The sequence below is a fragment of the Podarcis pityusensis genome (genome assembly GCF_964106645.2).
Source record: "Podarcis pityusensis genome assembly, chromosome: 10".
Classification (NCBI taxonomy): domain Eukaryota; kingdom Metazoa; phylum Chordata; class Lepidosauria; order Squamata; family Lacertidae; genus Podarcis; species Podarcis pityusensis.
This window is the reverse complement of record NC_138035.1, coordinates 35,404,323-35,425,289: the sequence shown is the minus strand read 5'-3', so window position 1 is coordinate 35,425,289 and position 20,967 is coordinate 35,404,323. Positions and strand designations below refer to the sequence as shown.

The 20,967-nt window shown below is 39.7% G+C and overlaps 2 protein-coding genes across 3 annotated transcripts in view; one reads left to right on the top strand and one right to left on the bottom strand.

The window, feature by feature from the left end:
• Positions 1 to 9,674, bottom strand: part of BLTP3B (bridge-like lipid transfer protein family member 3B) — a 33,234-nt gene extending 23,560 nt beyond the window's left edge. Inside the window, exons 1-3 of one of the 2 annotated variants that reach the window (XM_081022462.1) lie at positions 9,414 to 9,674; positions 1,299 to 1,461; positions 210 to 248 (exon numbers count right to left, since the gene is read on the bottom strand). In XM_081022462.1, the coding sequence (XP_080878588.1) occupies positions 210 to 248; positions 1,299 to 1,461; positions 9,414 to 9,457 (246 nt within the window). In that variant the 5' untranslated portion in view covers positions 9,458 to 9,674. The remainder of the gene's footprint in view (positions 1 to 209; positions 249 to 1,298; positions 1,462 to 9,413) is intronic. The other variant, XM_081022461.1, reaches the window with a different exon arrangement.
• Positions 9,675 to 11,152: 1,478 nt separating this feature from the next.
• ACTR6 (actin related protein 6) lies at positions 11,153 to 19,769 on the top strand. Its single transcript, XM_081022538.1, has 11 exons — positions 11,153 to 11,372; positions 12,037 to 12,154; positions 12,678 to 12,746; positions 14,042 to 14,165; positions 14,548 to 14,683; positions 14,774 to 14,830; positions 15,970 to 16,068; positions 17,022 to 17,100; positions 17,804 to 17,975; positions 19,009 to 19,147; positions 19,322 to 19,769. Exons 1-11 carry the CDS (start codon positions 11,305 to 11,307, stop codon positions 19,449 to 19,451), a joined length of 1,191 nt encoding a protein of 396 aa, XP_080878664.1. The 5' UTR covers positions 11,153 to 11,304; the 3' UTR covers positions 19,452 to 19,769.
• Positions 19,770 to 20,967: the final 1,198 nt, after the last annotated feature.

The window sequence follows — 20,967 nt, the reverse complement described above, 5'->3', positions numbered from 1 at the left end:
GGGGGCCTGGCACAAAAGACAAGGAAATAAGTCCTCAGCTGAACAGAACAACTTCATTGGATACAACCCTGTATTTGTATTGCCAGTAATGGCAAAATGTTCTTCTCTCCGCTAGCTATTGCTTAGTGATTTCAGTATGATTGCAAGGAAATTACAAATGCATCACCATTCTAACATAGTTAATTTGGGAAGCTGAATTCCATACTCACCAAACAGATTGGATGTGTTTTCAATTTTGTCCATGGTATCTGCAAGATAAAATAAAAACAAAATCATTAAAGAAAATATGGCATCATCACCAATCTGTTTTGAAAATGCTCAAAGCAAATGTGAAATCTCATGTTGCATATAACAATACACATAAAAATTAAATGTCTCATTTATACCTTTCTGCAAGCCTAAAACCAAACTTGCCTCTTCTTGTTCATGAGGACTGAAGTGTTTGCAAACTTACCAAATGAAGTCAAAACAAAATGAATGTGACACTCAAATTAAGGAAACCAAAAAGGACACACAAATCTGATTCAGTAAGGATCAGTTCCATACACTTTACTACATATGTCAAGAGACTGTGTGTCCATGTAGGTGTACATACATGTATGCAATATATATGCATGTGGAGGGGAGGAATTCCCTTCACCTAGCTTCTGAAGCTAACATGGTGTTAATCTTATCCAGAGATATGCAAACTAAACAAAAAACTGTTGTATGCCTATAATTTAATTCACAGACAAAGTAATCACCACTGTTAGAAGCAAGGGTGCTTATAATCTCACCTATATTTGATAGTGAATGCACTTCCGTTTTTTGACACAGACATTTTCCTAATCCACAAATTACTACAGATTATAGTATATCTTGGTTTTCACATCCCCACATGCACCCTCCATCCTCTAATGGATAGTGACCATGTTATGTACTATTCTGTCCATTGCCAGCACCATAGCTCTAGAAAAAGGACACAGCAAATAAAAAAGCAACGGGGGGGGGGGGAATAAACACCTGCAAAAGAGAAGGGAGGAAACAGACACCATACAGCTATATGGGCAGAAGAAGCTACTGGGGCTATCGAGTCCCTCCACCCCAATTTTTATTTGTACAAAACAATTTGTAAATCCTGATCTGATCTGATTCAGTCTGGACCAATCCGGCTCCTCCCCCTGGAAGAGGAAGCTAAAGACTTCTGAGGACTCTGCCTATCCCATCCAGAAGGAGAAGTCATCCTATTAACCAAATGTCCTCCAATCCACTGTGGCAAACTGGTCTTTATTCCTGTGCCAGGAAAATCACTTACTCACCCTAATAGATGCTTTATTGCAAAAGACTTTGTTGATGGCAAGCCAAGTGGGAAGATCCAGCATATTCTGAAGCACTTCTTCATCAAGCTCTAAATTTGTTAGCTGACCTTCACCTTTTAGTGTGCTCAAGTTGATTTTGTCAGGTGACAGGTTTTTGGTGAACCTAAAACAGAATATCAACACTGCAGTTATTTCACAACAAAGCAATTACTCAGCTTACAATTGATGAACACATAAAACATCTAAACATACTGTATACAAAATTAAAAAATATATCTAATGGGATTTTATTTGTGCAAAGCAGCTTTGGGCACAATCAACTACAGTAAATATCAAAACATCAGAAGACACCAACGTGGTTTGTCTCTTGACTACAACAAGAAGTCTGAAGTTCATATTTGAATATAACTCTACTTTTCCCTTTCAGTTTAAAATGGTTCATTTACCTAGGCTAAGTGACTATTAACAGACTATGCCTGACAAAGACTTGCCACTGATAATGGCTTGTGCTCCTCTTGGAGATGTCTGCTGTAATAGCCAGTAGCCTATATCTGAATGTCCCCTAGGCAGTTAAGTTTACCCCCAACTGCTGCAAAAATGGGAGTTATGTCTGCTCTTGACAACAAATGAAACTTTGATGAATTAAAAGAGAAAAACTACCTAATGATATTTTTTGACTATTTAGTCGCTGTCAAATATTCAATAGCTTATTGACAGTATTTGACTACTATGCCATCCCTAAAGCAAAGCCTAAATTATGTTATTGAAACCTAATTTTAGTCAGATTCTGATCTCTGGGTGTATTACTTTTAGTTACAACATTTTACACTTTCACATAAATTTTCCATCCTGTCTTCTCAAAACCCTTAAGTTCTCTTCCCTGCCAACCTCTCCAAAAATCATTCATCTTCCTCTCAGACTTTTCCTCAGTTGTGAAAAAGCTTTTCCCAGCAATCTCCAATTACTGTAGTAGGTATATAGCAATTCATTTAAAGCCTGGCTGCTTTGTCATCCTCAGGTGCTGCCAAACACTGAGATGTTTTCTTTGGAAGGAAAAAAGAGATTACAGGAATAGTTACCCTAATTGAAAAGAGAGAAGGAATAGATTTTAACAGAGGATATCAAGGATGCTATTTATGGAAGGATAATCTGTTAGCAGAAAGTGCCAGTGAACCTATAGGGGTCCAGGAGATTTTACCCTCCCAAGTGACTGCTGATGCCAACACAAGTGAGAAAAGAGCTATAGCCCAAAATAAATCAGAGCAGTAATGAAAGGGGGGGGGGGGAGGAAAAATATTAATGTTTGCCTCACAGAGGAAGCTCAAAAGCAGAAATAAGAAATGATCTGAAACAGGGGGGAAAATGGGAAAGTAGACTAACAAAAGAAAAGTTCCAACAATGAGCACCTGATTAATGAAGAAACAGTGAACAAGCAGAGAGACAGAGAGCTGACAGAATTCTAGTGATGGAATATGAAGCATTGAGAATTGAAAACAGATTCATTGACTGAAACGGATCCTGTGCCAATTTTCAGTAATACAATATCCTTTTGAATGCTACACAGCTTCAAAAATCAGTAGTTCAAAGGCATACCCACAACATCTCAATTCGATGTTTAGGTAAAGATATGGCTCTGAAACTAGAATGAGGGAAAGCCAAAAAAGCAACACAGCCCTGAACTCTTAAGTCTTATAAGAGGCAAACAAGGAGAACACACAAATAGAAATTGAAGGAATGCAAAGAACCAAATGGAGATGGGAGAAAAGCTGATTAGCCTGCCGGAAGTACAGATATGCAGTAATCCTGTCAACTTGGAATGTAAGTCTCATCACATGGCCAACATCTTATGGAGGTAGCACATTTATTTATCTAAACATGGTCCATGAAAAAGTGTCTTTTGCATCATCAGGTACTCATGTCCAAGCCTGGATCTTTGTACTAAGTCCTTTTAGATTCACAGCCAGTTCACCAGTAAGTTTATCCTATAACTGGGTACACATTGCACCCCCATTTTTTTCAGGCCTTGGGAGCTACATTAGAAAGCTGCCCCATGCTGTGCTTTTTCAGACACTCTACCACCCCCACGTGTAGATGGCCACAGCATCTGTCTTCCTTCTCTCTTCTCCTAGAAAAAAATTAGCTCAGTTCTTTCCTTGCCTCTAAATTCTTCAATGGAAAGGCATCCACCAGTATCTTCCTAGAAGAGGATTTCTACATTTTAACTGGAATCAAAATTAAAATTAAACACGAGGAAAGCTTAATGAAGGGGGTAAAGTACACTAACATGCTGAGAACTGTGGTGGATTAGGGGATCCTATAATTCTACAAGACTTGCTGATTAAAATTCTTTATGTAAAGAGAGCCACATACTGATCTCTCCCAACAGCCCCAAAATAAACCATGTCTGATATCAAACATGGATTCCTAGCCTATATTTAACAGTACTCCCCTTAAGTTATAGTGAAGTTCAAGTTTTTCATTTCTCCAGTTTTCTGTAAGCACGGGACAGATAAATATTAATGTCTTGATTCTTTTGCTTCTTCCTATTTTCTTTATTTTCCAATTTGCTACTCTTTGGGAAAGTTGCAACCTTATTGTCCTTCCCAGTTCCATTTGCAGCCAAGTCTGAAAGGCTCAGCCTCCTACTTACGTTTATGGCAAGTTTCCACCTGTAGGCCCCTGTCCTGCCCCATGTGCAACAGTAATTAAATAAGAAGGTGGGGTTAGCCAGCCTGTATAATGAATTATTTGTTGGGAAATAAATAACTGGTGAATACCAATTAATTCTGAAGTCCCACATGAGGGGGAACTACAAAGAAAAAGTGACTGTCTGAATTTAAAAAGCACGTGGGAATTGGCTTACTCTTTAGCCAAAATAGCCCCTAGCAGAATTAAAGCATAGATCTGTGCAGCATTTGCAAAGCACAGGAAATATAAGTTGTTAGACCTTTAAATTCGGGGGTGGGGGCTGCCTCTACCACTCTCGGAGTGAATAGTCTACCACCTTAAGTACGTTTCAGTGCTTTACTTACAGTAATCACAAGTCTCACTCATGCATCCTTCAATGCTACAGCAGAAACAACACAGGCAAGGTATTCTTGGTTTCAAAATACATAAATTAGTCTCAAACATGTGGTCTGAATCTGAAGTCCCAGTCTCAGATGTCTGCTCTGTTTACATGGTTCAAAAGGAAGAGGAGAGAGAAAGGAACAGAAATAAACAACACAACCTCCCACCACGAAGGTGAGGGAGCATTAACTGTCCCTTCTCTAAAAATTTACAGCTCTGTGATCATTTACTAACCAGCATAGATATGCATTAATAGGTTTAACTGCAAAACTCCCACATTATTAACCCCTTCTACTCTAAGTCTCTGAGTGTTTCAAGCTGCAGAGCCATTAACCTCTAGTAAACCTCAATGTGCTTTCATGGATTATTATAATTGTTTTACAACTGCAACTTCACTTTGTTTATTGCTCACTCTCTGGAGCAGTTACACTAATATTGGTCAATCCTAGACTTCCCAAGCTAAGCAAAGTGATCACAGCCAATGCAATCCAGTCTGTAGAGTACAATCTCCAGCAAAGATCTAAAGAATAGTATTGCTAATTCCCTTATGGTTTCTTGTACATGAGTGCACTGACACACTAGCAACACTCTGTTCTACTGAGAACTCATTTAAATCCTCAAAACACGCCACTGTCAATTTTCCCAATCTACAATCCCCGATTACCATAGTCATATGGCAGAGATCATGGTTTGTTGCTCCTGCTCTCCCTAATGGAGGGACAAATCAGAAGCCATCGGCACATTCATGGCAAACTTTTAGTAATGGATTACAATGACAAGCGTATTGGCAAGGCATCTACGGCAATGGCTCATCTCTCCAAAAGGGTATGGGAGAATATGATGCTAATGTTCAATACCAAGATGAAGGTCTACCAGGCTTGCGTGTTGAGCACACTGCTTTATGGAAGTGAGTTGTGGGCAACTTACAACCACCACCAGCAACACCACAACGCCTTTCACATGTGCTGCATCAGGAAGATTTAGGGCATCACAGGGCAAGTCAGAGTCTCAAACAAAGATGCGTACTCCCAAGCCCACATTCCCAACATGTTCACACTCCTGTCTCAGCAACATCCATGCTAGCTTGGTCATGTCCACAGAATGGAAGATGTGAGAATCCCGAAGGACATGCTCTATGGGTAGCTGGCTTCAGGCACGAGGCCCATTGGCAGACCAACTCTGCATTACAAAGATTTCTGCAGAAGTGGCATGAAGGCTGGCAACATCAACCCTGCTATGTGGGAATCCCTTGCAGACAACTGCAGTGCTTGGAAACAGACAGTAAAGTCGTACATCCATAGCAGTGACCAGAGAAGGGTTGACCACTGGGAGGAGCACAGAGAGAAGAAACGCCATGGTGCATCTTCAGCAGCGCAACTGAACACCTCCAGCTGCAACAAAACATGTCTCTCCCATATCGATCTCTGCAGCCACAGCAGGTACTGTAACCTTCCAACAGTTTGACTTGACCCCCAAAGGTGCACTTTTCCACTGACTACCAAGATGGATGGATTCCAACAGTGACATGTAAACACAGTCAAAATGCCCTTTCCATTCATCATATGCAGGTCTTCGGATGAAGGGCGATATACAAATTTAATAACTAATAACAATATTATTAATAAGCAACACTGGGTAATAATTAATTTACAATGAAGTTTCTATTTCATCTCAGTGGCTTAAAATGAAGGCTTCAAATTGTGGGTGGGGAGAAGATAAAGCCAAGTCCTGATTTTAGATTCTATAAAGCTTAAATAAATAGTACAGCACCAACAAACAGCTATGCTGTTACCATGTAGTTCAGGAGTTACAGGGGGAAATAAGACTGAGCGTGTTTTTTACCTCATATGCTATAAAATATATATGAATTAGTACATTCTAAAGGAAGTAATAAACATGAATTATTTGGTCTTGCTTCCTTTATGCTGACCAAAAGGAAATAAATTAATTCTGGCAGGTACTTTGTAAAAGTACTTCCTGCCTCAGATATGATCATAATATCTAATGAAAGTAAAAACCAAAAAGAATAATTCTAGTCAATTTTGTCTTGGCTTTTTATTGATCTGTAAGCTGATCTGAGAGCTGAAGAGTAGGCTAAAATGCTTCAAATAAATGAATGAACACCAAATTCCATTGAAAAGAATTAAAAAGAAAGTAATTGTGTATTCTAAGCCACAGAGTAGCTCTATCCTTAACTGCAGTTTTTCAATCCAAATCAGTTAGAACTTCTTTCTACACCAGTCTCCTTCACTTCCTCATTTATTTCCTTGTTGCATCTCTCCATTTATAAGAGTTCAACAAAAACAGAAAGGCTTGCATTTGTAGTTGGTCAGGAATTCTACAACAGGTAGGATATGCCCAACCAGTTATTAGCATACTTGTTCCCACCTTGAACTAGGACTAACATTCACATCACTGTACAGTATACATTTTCACACAGAATCTGAAAAACATTTCTCACTATATCCGAGTATACACCTATTTGTGACAGTCCAATGTCCATAGAACATCCAGATAGAAAAGGTACAGTCTGTGCCATGCTGACAGGTAAGGAAGGAAACAAAGTAGGTTGTGAAAATGGCGAATGCACAGAGAAGTCAGTGTAAAAACTGCTGGGACTGCAACACCCTGTTATCTCAAAGGACATTTGCATATACTAATAACAAATATTATACTACTTTATCCCCAAGTAAAAATCATGAAAAACAAAAGCACACTAATCCCAACTAAAAATAGGACACATGGTATTGTGTAAACAATCCAAGCAAACACCTGTTTAGGCAGATCAAATGAAATCAAGGCAAAAATGCTCTAGCGCACTGTTCACTTGATTACTTAAGAATCTTAGACCATGGCTCACAGAAGGAGAGGTGAAAGCTGCCTGGGGCAATCAATTGCAATCCCTTGTCAACATGCAGAACTCTCCAGATCATACAGACACATGCCTATAATCTAGACTAGGGAATGCAGAGAAGAGATGAAAGTAGGACAATTGATGCACTACAGAATAGAGTCTGTAGAAACTCCAAAAAGCAAGGGAACCAAGCTACACATTACAAGGTTGATACATGTCTACCTATTACTTTCGACAGGAATAAATCAGTATCAGTGGTTTATAGTCTTACCCCTAATACTTTCGCACAAAAGCAAAAAGGGTTAGCACACACGGGAGGAAGAGGTTGAACCATCATCTTATGTTTTACGAGGTAGCAGAAAGATAGCTATACTTCACCTTGTTTTCATCATAGAATTCAAAACAGCATACATTGTGCTCACTGGCAGTCTCTCCTCTAAGTACACCTCCTCAGAGTCCAGCAACATTGCTGTATCATGTGCCCTCGGACAATGCCCAAGGTTAAAAAAACTCACTCAAAACTTGCTTGAATATGTGACACATTTTAAAAACAATACCTCATTCCCACCCCCATCCCAGTTGATCAAATTTTGGCCTCTGTCTTTCTCTTTAGGCTGCAATCGTTTAATTATTTACCTGGCTCAGTCTGACTTGTTTCTGAGTAGACATGTGCAGGATTGCACTTCCAATATCTCTGCTTGGTTTTGTTTTCTTTTAAAGTAATTATATGTTTAATTAGTTTGACAACTTCATAGTCTTTTTAATAAGCTAACATCCCTTGTTAATACACAGCAGGCTGCATTATATCAGTCTAGTTCTACATTTAGCCTAGTACTGTTTGCTCCGATTGGTAGCAGCCTCCCAAGTCTCTTTCCCATCACTTACCAACTGAGTCCTTTTTAAACTAGAGATACTAGGGACTGAAACTGGAGTTTTCTGCATGCAAAGCAAACACTCTGGGAAACCAAAGCTCAGTAATACTCTTCCAGAAAATCAGGGCATCCTTCAAGACGATGGCAGAAAATAAAAACACCAAATCCTACCACACAGATCTGTTGCCTTTAATATGCAATATTTAGATTCCATAAGATGCTCTTGAATGTGGTAAGGAAGGGCTTTTGATTTTATATTCTGCTCTGAGTGTTCCCCAGTTCTTCATTTCTTCGTAGCACAAGCCAAATAGCCTCATTTGTGTGTGTTCCTCAATGCCTCATTTGTGTGTGTGACCCTAACGTGCCAACCTTTGACTGCAACAGCGAATACACATCCCTCAATCAAATCATCATGGATTATAAATGCATAGCAAATATTAGAGATATCTGAAAAGGTTTGCTTAAACGGCCAGCGAAAACAGCATAACCCAGTTCCAATCACCATTTTTCTTCTTATTGTTTTTGTGCGCCTTGCCGAATCAAAACCCCGGACAGACATCTCCTTTGCCCCGCCGTGATGCACAACTTGCCAAGCTTCCCCCAACCCCAATTTGTCATTCATTCCCACACAAATCTGGCGTCTCCAGACCTGTCTGCAACAGACAATGTGCAGGGTGACATCAGCCAAGCTGCCGCTCGCCCCTCCCACAGGCAACGTGTCAAACACAATTTACAATCCACCCACTTCTGCCTCGGGCTCCTGCCTGCGCGGCTCCCTTCTCGAGACACCTACGACTCGGTTGCCTTGTCGCCGCCGCGCGCTTAGCACCGGCGGGGACGGGCGAAGGGGCTCAGGCGCCGCCACGCTTTGCCCGGCTTTCCTCTAACGCCGCGAGGGGAAGGGATTCCTGTGCGGGCTTTCCCGACTGCGGCAAGAAGCAGGATGGGGCGAGAGTGAGATGGGGCGGCCAACCCGCTCCTTTCCCCCAAGGAAGACTCTCCCCCTCCTCAGTTTTCTTGCTGCTGCAGGGCGAGTGTTTCCACACACCCCCCCCACACACCTGCCCAGTTTCAGGTGCAGACACGCAGTGACCCTCCGCGTCAGGGATACGTTTTTTCTGGTAGCCCAACGCCTCCAAAACATACAAGAGGGACGAACAGGTCCCAACCTCGGGGACTTTCCCACCCCTCGCCTACGGCCCCACGGTGAAAGGGAAACGGGGCACTATTACGAGGCGGTTCAGTTTCGCCCCCTTCCCTCAGAGAAGCCTGTTGAGAGCGGCCCCGGCAAGGGCGCCTCCGACGCCCCACTTCACTGACCTGGAGAGGTGCTTCAGGATCTGCTTCTTGATGATGCCCGCCATGGCCAGCGCGCCTCAACCCCCGCCCGCTTCAGGGAAACCGAAAGAAACCCGGCGCTCCTCGACCCATCCCGGCGCTTCCTGCCGTCCTGTGCCAGAGAGCGGAGGCGCCCCCGCTCACCCGCTCTCCGGCCCCGCCGCCATCTTGAATGCAGTATCGCCAGCTGACAGGCTTTCGCTGAGCAGAGCTGGGCGGGGAAAGGGCGGCACCAGCGCCAGGAGCGCCGCCCGCCTGGAACCTCGGCCGGGATTCGGCGGGCAAGGGCGGCGAGGATCCAGCCACAAGGGCTCCCCGGGAGCTGCTGCCTGACGCCGAAGTCACCTTTTGCCTCCGGTGAATGACGCCCGCTGAATCCAAGCTTTAGTGGAATAATTTCACGGCAGCGGGGCACGCCGGCCTGGAAGCTTCACCGCCCCACTCACAAAAGTCCGTTTTCCATGCTGGGAAAGAGAAATATCTTGAGGAGTTGGTTTTTTGTGGTTGTTGGATTTTTTTGCAACGAAGAGGGGCAGCTTTTACACAATAGCACTTAACTACCTGTTTTCCAGGTCCACTTGCAACGTTTATCAGGAGCGTAATACAAAAACACGATTTGTTTTCCTGAGTTCTCTCTTCGCGATGAACCCTGTCACCCAAATTCGCTATGAGAGGGGAATGATGATGTGCATAGATGATCTGTCTCCTTAAAGCAATTTAGAACTCCTTCCCTATTGCCCCTCCCCACATTATACTGTTTTTCTCCTCACCAATTTTAGCATCTAATTACCATCAAAATCCAAGAGCACATCCTGTTTACAATTACTCGGGAATAATAAGTACTACTGAAATAATTGCAAAGTGTCAAGCTGAATAAAATCACCTTAAGCCCGCAAACTATCCAAAAGCCTGAAGGGGAAAAGTCATAGTAGAATTTTTAAAAGTATGAAGACAATACCTCCCCTCAACTAAAAGATAGGATTTTGTTTATGTAGTGTGGGATAACTAGTGTAAGTGATATACTACGTTTTGACTATCCAATTTCTGACCTTCCACTTTAATAAATGTTTAAACGTGTTTAAAGGACCCAGCATTCGGCAACAGAGTAATCTTTCCAGATTGCCTTGTATGGGTGAAAAATGAGACACACAGTCACACATTCCTTTAAGCTTTTTTTTTTTTTTTTAATGTCTTGGGAGAAGTCTGTGCATCAGCAGCGAATAAATAAAACGTCTATATACTGGACTATATTGCAGATGACGAGAGCTGGCTCTGAGCGACATAATTTTCCTTACATTGCAGAAGTGCTGGAGGCTGAAGTTTTCCCTTACAGAGGTTTCCACGATAATTATACACAGTACTCGCATATTATATAGATGCGGAAATATAAGGCTATACAGATATTGTAAGTGAACGCTGATGCTATCCGAGCATCTCACCCGATACATGCCTAAAAGGTCCCCAAAACAGAATGTTCCCTTCACACCACGTAAGTGCCGAGTTTCAAAGAACAGACATCCCCCTTTCTTGTCTGAATGGACTTAATTGAAACTTGAAACTGGAATGAAGCAGTCTGAGTTTATATTAAAACTGACTCTATTAGTCTAAGATTACAAGTCTACACCTAACACTCAAACATAGGAATCTAGAGCTCTTCTATTATTTCCTATCTCTATGACTTTCCCCCTACAGTATTTTCTCTTAGTCGGGAAAGTCCTCCACTATCCCATCATTCAACGGGGCTAAGTTCCTTTTACCAATGAGAAGGCGAGAAAGAGAGGATCCGCCCGGTGGTGACTAAAGACGTTTCAGCCGCATGGTTATTTAGCGCTGGCTTGCCGATGGGGCGGAGCTGAGGGACCAATGGAGAAAAATGGCGACTCTCGTGTTAGATAACGGCGCTTACAATGCCAAGATCGGGTACAGTCACGCTCATGTCAGGTGAGAAGCCTCATTCGCTTGAGGTCTGGATGGAGTTAAATTCTTTTGGAACAGGCAGTCGGTTCTTCTATGGGTTTTCTCGCATTTTTTGATATGGGCATCTGTGAGAATGTAATCAATTCACTGGCAGTTATGAATGAATTAAGGAATTATTCCAAATGTGCGGGAATTGTCCAAACAAGCGTCCAGTGAAAAAGTGGCTATTACAGAAAACATAATCCAGGTACTAAATCCAACGAAAGAATGAAATCAGTATGGTTTGTTTGGAAACAGCTAGTGTAGGAGTGTGCAAACTTCTGAGAGATCTGGGTTACAAAAGGTGTTTCCAGCTAATTGACATGTTAAAGTAGTTTAACTGTGGAATCCACTCTCCCAGGAGGATGGCCACCAACCTAGATGGTGGGAGGAAATCTAACCTAAAGGAGGATTTGAAAAATTCATGGAGAGGGTTTTCAAAGGCTTCTAGCTATGATGGCTATGCTCTGCCTCTGAAGTGAGAGGAGGTAAGGTTTCTGAATATTAGTTTCTGGAAACCACAGGAGGAGAGAGAGCTCTTGTGCTTGGGTCACACTTGTGGGTTTTCCACAGGCATTAGTTGGTCACTTACATTATTGACTTTTAAAAATGTGTATAAAGCTGCTGGGTTTCTTTCCCCTCCCCACAGTGTTATTCCAAACTGTCAGTTCAGATCAAAGACTGCTCGTCTGAAAACATTTACAGCTAACCAACTGGATGAAATTAAAGATCCATCTGGACTTTTTTATATACTCCCGTTCCAGAAGGTAATTTAAATAGCATGGAAATCTTTTTACACAAGAATCAGTTAAGGTTCAGTAAGAGAAGTAAAGGTTTAGTCAGATTTATGCATGAGTAGATGTAGTTTTTGAACAATAGTCATGAAGAATATTAATGTAATTAAAATCAGAGAGGAGGGAAACATTTCTTTCGATATAACGAAGCCTTAGATGGAAATTATTGTTTGTATTTAGCTGTGCATCTTAATAATAATAAATTAAACTTGCAAATCTGTTAACACTTATTTGGGTGTAAGTCCCACTGCCTTCAGAGGAATATACTTATATATAGAAATGGTCAGGATAAAGTCTTAAATAATGTATTTATTATACCTGATCATAAACAAATAACATGGAGTAAAATACTACTCTAGGACTGAAGTCAAATCATCCAAACACCTTCAAGAGATCAGGTTTCTTCCAGTAGGGTGCTAAAGAAAGTTTGAAGGACAGTATAAAATTATGCAAATATCAAATGGTTACAGCAGTAACTTTACTTTTTAAATAACAGGGCTACTTGGTAAACTGGGATGTTCAAAGACAAGTGTGGGACTATCTTTATGGAAAAGAAATGTATCAGGTAATTAAACACTTTCCTATATCTTGAAGGTAGCACCAGAAGAATATAAGAATGCAGGCTGCTTATAGGAAGTCAGCATAACCTAATAGTTGAAGCTTGTGCATCAGCTTTAATTTAAACTGTGAGTGTTTTGATTTCTACAAATGAGGGCATTTACTGTTTCATTTAAGAGTATTTTATCTCAGTGTTGCGTATTTTTCTGAATTGGAGTTTGATCTACCCCTATGCACCTGCAGATTTTACATCCCAAGCTGCATCATGGCAAACCCATCTCAGCCAGTGTTTACTCAAGACTTTTATTGGTTACTGTCTTTAGCATACAGGATGATACATTTTAGCAAGTACATTTATAGAGTTCAGGATATAGTTTAGGATGGGGTTTTTTTTATTGCAAGTTACCACTCAGTTTTCTAAAGAATTCCATAGAACACAAGGGAAAAAACATTGCTGAACCAGAATTCAAGCTCACACTAAGGTCTTCCATTATGCACATCCTGCAACAATGGAGGGCTGTGAGAGGGGGCTGGAAAGGGACCCAGCAATCGACCATGAGCTACCAAAAGCTCCCAGGGATCAACCTGTTGGACATCCCTCCTGTACCTGTATACACAAAAGTAAGTCCCTCTGAGTTCAGTGAAGCCTACTTGCAGGTGTATGGGTAGCTTGAATTACTTCATCCATTGGTCACTTGCCTACTCATTAGAGTTACCTCTGTAAGAATATGTAGGGTTTATTAAATTTTGTATAACCTACAATTTTTTTTCAAGTAGGCGTTCCTGCTGTCACAACAGAAAGCTACTATACTACAGTGGCAAGAAGTGTGAGCTGTGAGTTAGGAGAAAATCCCTAGTTCAAATTTCACCTTAGCCATTGATGACCCTTCATCAAGCCACTTTTACCCAGTCTCTCATCTGCAGCAAAGGAGCATTACTGGCCTCTCTTTCTAAGACTGTTCCAAATACTATTAAGATAATTTATGTGAAGCGTTTTGAAATATTCTCTGTACATATTATTAAGAACATATTTATTAATAGTTACAGATGGGTAGCCGTGTTGGTCTGCCATAGTCGAAATAAAAAAATTCCTTCCTGTAGCACCTTAAAGACCAACTAAGTTAGTCTGAAGAAGTGTGCATGCACACGAAAGCTTATACCAAGAACTAACTTAGTTGGTCTTTAAGGTGCTACAGGAAGGAATTTTTTTATATTTATTAATAGTCAGACCCTAATTTTAGATACACTCGTTTTTTTAAGAAAAAAGATTGCTTCTGAATCTTGAAATATTTTCCTACATAGGTAGATTTTGTAGATACCAATATCATCATCACAGAACCTTATTTCAACTTCAGCTCAATACAAGAGTCCATGAACGAAATATTGTTTGAAGAATACCAATTCCAAGCAGTTCTCAGAGTAAATGGTGAATGGCAAGTCCTCTTACTGTTTATTTTTGGGGGAGAAAATGTTTTCGTTTGGCATTGCTACAACACTTTTTTTGTTTGCTTAAAATAATAATAATAATAATAATAATAATAATAATAATAATATTTATACACCTCCCATCTGGCTGGGTTTCCCAGCCACTCTGGGTGGCTTCCAAGACATGTAAAAACATAATGTCAAACATTTAAAACTTCCCAATACAGGATTACCTTCAGATGTCTTCTAAAAGTTGTGTAGTTCTTTATCTCTTTAACATCTGATAGGAGGGTGTTCTACAAGGACCACTGCTGAGAGGGCCCTCTGCCTGAAGCACGTGTTAGTAAATGTATCTGAAACTATGATATGGCTCTGTTTTTCAGCTGGGGCTCTCAGTGCCCATAGATACTTCCGGGATAACCCATCAGAACTGTGTTGCATCATTGTAGACAGTGGGTATTCTTTTACACACATTGTACCTTACTGCAGGAGTAAAAAGAAGAAGGAGGCCATTATAAGGTAAAAAAACCAATATTTTAAAATATTTTTTAAAAGATGTATTAGTGTTTTTAAAATATAAATATTAAAGAAAATCTTTCTTGTTCTTAGGATTAACGTGGGAGGAAAGCTCTTAACCAATCATCTAAAGGAGATAATCTCTTACAGGTAAAGCACTAACTAGAAGTTATTACAATCTTATCTGGTTCACAGTAATAAAAATATAGTTTATTTTATTTTATAGGGCAAAAAGAGAAACCAAATTTTGATATCATGGTTTGCTGAAGGACTGTGAAGGCTTACTTTGCCTAGATTATGGTGCAAGGTATGCAATGATACTTAAAATTAGTTTTTTTCCAGCAATAAATTAATTGCAGCAGAAGTTAAATCGGAAAAATAGATGGAACACTCCAGAAAATGAGCAGTAAAATTATTCTGTGAATTGTTTTAGGTATGGTAATGAAACTGCACCATAATTTACTGGCATATCTTGTTGGTTGTTTCCAAATGCCACTGGTTCCATGGAGAATCTGAGTGAATCTGTGGGTATGCTAGGCCACATGAGTAGACTATAATGGGGCGAGGTTCATGAACGTGAGGGCTACCTCTTTTTGTATACACAAACTTTCATAAGCTATACCCTAGAAAGTTCATTGGGAATATACAGATGGGCAAAACCAGCTGGGTTCCTCACAGTGAGTTAAGCTGCTCAACCTAGATTTCACGGCCACTTGTTTCCCATCCCCTATCCCCCATCTCAACAGTAGTGAGAACTTTTCTATTCTGAAGATCCCCCTGCATCCTTAGGTCTTGTTGGTTCTATTTAGAGGGCTGTTTAGTGTTAGATACTACTCATGTGCCAATTCTGAATGTCTTCTGTAAAGGTGGGATTCCTGAACGATTACAATATGTATAATCTCCTTTTTAAAAAAAGCCCCATCAAACAGTACCTTTCCTATATACGTAATTTTGTTCCTCTTGTATAGAAAGAGTGGTCTGAGAATATTATTAACTTTTTCTACTAAAACCCATGAACTTCATATGGTTTAACAGATTAGTTCCTAATCACAACTTAATGAGAACTCAAAGAAGTGCAGTGTTAAGAACGTTCATCCTCCTCTTACTGTTCTTTGGTTTAATAGCATGCCCTACTCCACAGAGGATTAAAGGCTTAAGTGAGTTTTCCACAATTAATCTAACAGCTTTACTATAACATTTAAGCTTCAATAAATACTCATATTGAATACTTATAACAGACCAGCAATGAAAACAAGATAAAGTAGCATTATTTTCTTTAAAAATTATAGGCAACTCCATGTTATGGATGAAACCCATGTGATTAACCAAGTGAAAGAAGATGTATGTTATGTTTCCCAAGACTTTTTCAAGGATATGGAGACTGCCAAGTATGGGTTTTTTTAATACTGCTAAATATAGTTAATGGTAATTTTGTCTATGGCCTGAAGAATTTATTATGTATTGCCTTGTGGTAAAAAAAACCACCATTCTGTTGACAGTGGTCTATGAATACATTAAATATCAAATTCCTTTCCTGAAAGCTTGGGTTCATTAAGGGTTAGCTCTGAAACATGTTGTTATAAAGACTGCCTTTGAGCATGTAGGGAGTGCTGTTCTGACCCATGTCCCCATATCTGGAAACAGGGATAATGATCTTTGAGGTCCCATTTCAGCCAGACTTGGGTTTATAGTCTTGATTCCATTACTGAAGCATCTGCAGTGTTCCAAATCATTTTCAAGCTCTACATATGCAATTAACTTATGTGGTTGAAATTGCATGCAACGCAGAGCGCACACAAGTTCTGGCATATTGTTGCAAGATCTCACAGGAACTCAGACAGTCCCACAGGAACTTGCAAGAGCATCCCAAAGCCTATGCAGTGTGCGGGACTTGCCCGGTAGGCATGGCAGAGCTTAACAGCTGTCTTCCCGGAGTGTGGGGGATGATGGTAAGGCTCGCTTGGCAAGGATAGTTATGCGGGGGTGGTTTGAATTTACACAGTTTTGCATATTCCTGCCATCCCCAGAACATAAACCCCATGCAAGGTGTGATTGTCCCACTATTAAGTTCAACATCTATATGCACTGAATACCCCAAATAGCTTTACATGGTGGTGAGCTGTCTTACTGATTAAAAGTCAAAAGGAGGTTATCCTATGCAGCTTTCTTATTTAGTTATCATCAAAGCCTCCTCTTGAGAGGTCTCCACATTTGAGAAAGTTGGACTTAGACCCATATTAGGGTAAATTGTTAATTATTTATTTACAATGAAATACTTTTTTTTTTGTGGCTCTGAAGAATCATTAACTTAGGATGTATTCTGAATTCCAACCTGTTTCAGATTGAAGGGGGAAGAAAATACAGTAATGTTGGACTATGTTTTACCAGACTTCAGCACAATAAAAAAAGGGTTTTGTAAGGTAATTGCATAAAATAGTCTTCTTCTTCATTTCATTTCATTTCATTTCTATACTTACATATATTTTTAAGAAAAATATCTCAAAGCATTTACAACCTACATCAAATAAAACAATCCAGAAGAAGACATTACAGAAGAAAGTCCAATATAAAGTATATATTCAAAGCAGCATAATTAACAGGAAATTAAAATATTGCCTTTAAGATTTTGAAACTAAAACATTACAAAGGAGGTCAACTACGGAATGCACATTTAATGCAGCAAAGATAATAAAAAATTATATTAAATGTTTCAAAAGGAAACATTATTAGAGGAAGTCAGATGTAAAATGCAAATTTAAAACAAGGTAATTAACACATCTGGAGGATGAAAGGTTCTCCAACACTTATGCAACCTAGTTAGAAAAAAAATAAAGTCTCTATTGAGAGAGGGGGGGATGTGAAATGAATTGCCATTTTTCGTTTGTTGATTCATCCTCTTACTGTTCAGTCATAGCATGTTGGCTGCAATTTCTATGTTATTATGTGCTGATATAGCTAGGTATAATTGTATGGAAGAAATATACAAGTTTCAGATTCCCATACAGGTTTTGGATCCCAGCTACTACATGGGAAAAATCATGCAAATAAGGTGGCTGATTAATGTTGATATTAAAAGCTGGTTTCATTATTACATGTGTGTTAATTCACATCTGTTTGATTTAGCCAAGGGAAGAAATGGTGTTAAGTGGAAAATACAAAACTGGTGAACAAATACTTCGTCTTACAAATGAGCGATTTGCTGTTCCAGAGATACTCTTCCATCCTTCAGATATTGGTATTCAAGAAATGGGAATTCCTGAAGCCATTGTTTATTCAATTCAGAACTTGCCGGAAGGTATTCTTATTTAAACAATGTAACTACCAAAATTAACTGTAGAACATGTTGCATAGTTAGACTTTTTGTTTTGCTTCTAAAGTTCCCATATCAAGGACAAAAACTCAGTTGTCTAGAACAGTGGTTTTCAACCAGTGTACCATGGCACCCTTGAAGGATGGTCAGGGGTATTATGGGCAACACTGACTTCTGTCCCTTTTTCCTTCCCTCCTTCCTCTGATGCCCTCTTGCATCTCTGCCTCCCAAAGGCTTGTACAGCTGTTTGTTGCAGCAGTCATGTCTACAAGCTCTGCAGGCGAATGGTGCCTCTGGGGCTGGTAAAGGGGTGCTGGTTGCCAGGAACTGAGACACCCTTGGAGTAAGCAAGCAAACGGGTGAGGGAGCCCAGCCCGCCAGTCCACCAGCCGTTGCTGTTGGGAATGGACAGACAAGTTCCAGGCCCTGTGGGGCAGTGTGAGGAGGCACATCTCTTTGAGGTGGGCGGGGGGGGGGAACAGCTCAGAGACCAGGGATGGCAGCAGTGGCTGCCCTGAGGAGAGGAGAGAAGGCTGAGGAAACACTCAAGGGAGTGTTTGAAAAAGGGTGAGAGGCTGGGCTCTTAAGCCCCACAGGGGTGCTGCAGAAAGAATGTAGTTAGTCAAGGGAGCCACGGACTCAAAAAGGCTGAAAGCCTCTGTTTTAGAAATTCTCCAGTATCAAATTTTAATAAACACTATTTCTTGACATGTTACTGTTGTAAAATTGCTGAAGTTACCTATGCAATATCCAGACTTCTGAATTAAGTAGTTTAATGCATCCAAAGTTGATTGGGAGCCAGAATACTTAGCACCCTCTTCATAAACTTGGAAGTAAGCAATTTGCATTAGAAGAATATTTAAATATGTGACTGAGGTACTGCCTCCAATGCAAGTGCTTTTCATTACAGACTCCGATGCAAGTGCTTCCAATGCTTTTCATTACAGACTTAATATAACTATATAAAATCAAGCAAGTTATTGTAGAATTATAACTTGTTTCTTTCTGGTCTTCATAGAAATGCAACCACATTTCTTTAAGAATATTGTTTTAACTGGTGGAAACACACATCTCCCCGGCTTCAGGGATCGTGTTTACTCTGAGGTCCGATGCCTCACTCCCACTGACTACGATGTTTCTGTTGTTCTGCCAGAGAAGTAAGTAACCTTTCAGTTACAAATGTGGATTCTCAACTGACAGTTACCCACTCTTATTTTTATATTCTAATGTCATATAATGTAGTACTAGCTGATACTGAAAATCAATATTAAACTAACTTTGTAAACTAACTGTATTTTACAGTTTACACAATTATTTTATTTACTTTCCAGCCCTATTACTTATTCCTGGGAAGGTGGAAAGCTGATTTCTGAAAATGACGATTTTGAAGATATGGTGGTAACCAGAGAAGACTATGAAGAAAATGGACATAGTATATGTGAAGAGAAATTTGATATTTAAATGGTTCACAAGATATGGACATTATATTGTATATGTTAAAGACCTGGGAAGTTTTCTTAGATTGGAACCCTGATGTAGTTTTTTTTAAGAACGAAACTGTACTGTCAATTAATATATATGTAAGGTTTTATTCATTTTTATATATATGTAGCTTATTGGGGTTTGTCCTTCATATTCTTTGCCACTCAAATGCTGGTAGAAACTGAAATCTGGATGCAAATGGCTGAACCGAAAATATATCCATAAAAGTACATTTCTTCAATTAACAATATGCTAGAATATTTAGTAGGAAAATGAAATAAAACTTTTGAATCCAAAGTTTATTTGGAAAATAGTGGTTGTATTGTAACTGAACACAAGAACATTAGATCATAAATCTAGAAGGCTAGTTCCAGATTTCTTCACACTCTGCTTAACCAATTCCTATCTATTATATTAAAGAGGGATTTAAGCAGGAATGCTTTTATTTTCTGTGAAAGGGAATAAAAAGAGGACAACAATAGATGCTCAAGTCAAACAAAAAGAGTCACCAATTTAAAACATTTTTATAATAAAAAGTATCATGAAATATTTTATTAAAGAAACAGCTCAGATCAGCTACAGGCCTTGTGTTGCTTTTTTAAAATAAAAAACTGCAACTCTTCCACCTTGGATTTTGTTCAAGGATTAATTTGTTTTCCCCATTGCAGAATGACAACCCATTGCTCATAGGTGTGGTGCAATCTGGACAGGGAAAAGCATCCAGACACCATTGCTATGTTTACCTGAGCTGTTCTACACTTACGAAGAGGCATGCAATTTGTGTGTGTGTACATAAACAGTTCTACCTCACAAAACAGTTTGGAAGTAACTCTGTCCACAACACCAACTTGTTCAAGATGTATGCTAGTGGATTAGAAGATGTGGGAAAGATTACTAATCGTGAAATATACCCTATGATATTGCTTTCTATGGAAGACCTTTATTTGGAACATCAGCTCATTGGAAGACTTGAAAGACTTTAAATCTTAAAGCTGGAAGAGAGCCCAGAGCCCTTGAAGATATGACTATTGATTAAAAACCCTAAAACGTATTTTATATAATTGACTTTTTATTTCTATTCTTTGTATATCGTATTGTTGTTTTATTGCTATGGCCGATGGCTGACGCAAATAGATTCATTCAAGCTATAGCTGCAGCATAAAAGAATGACAGGGAAAATTGGAAGAATCCCACCCCATTGGATGAATCCTGCCTATTCATCTTCCTAAAAAGCTAAACCTTGACAAATAAAGGCGATGAAACAACCCTAAGGTGTCTCTGGGGTAGTCCTTACTCCTTATGGTCGCCTACAACAGAACCTTCATGTTTGTAGGCCTTAACATTTCCATAGGAAACCATACACTGCCTGAGGGCCAACATGCCTTAGAGCTCCTTGGGAGAATGTTTGCCTTAGAAGTAAAATATATCTCAACGTACTTAGTACTCTCATACAAAAAGCAAACAAACTTAGGGAAGTTTGACCACTGTCCACATA

Bases quoted from the DNA above. Each gene is read 5' to 3' on its own strand.
- ACTR6 (XM_081022538.1), top strand. From the start codon at position 11,305: ATGGCGACTCTCGTGTTAGATAACGGCGCTTACAATGCCAAGATCGGG. The intron at 17,976-19,008 runs GTATTCTTATTT...TGGTCTTCATAG, and splicing joins AATTCAGAACTTGCCGGAAG to AAATGCAACCACATTTCTTT. The intron at 19,148-19,321 runs GTAAGTAACCTT...TTTACTTTCCAG, and splicing joins TCTGTTGTTCTGCCAGAGAA to CCCTATTACTTATTCCTGGG.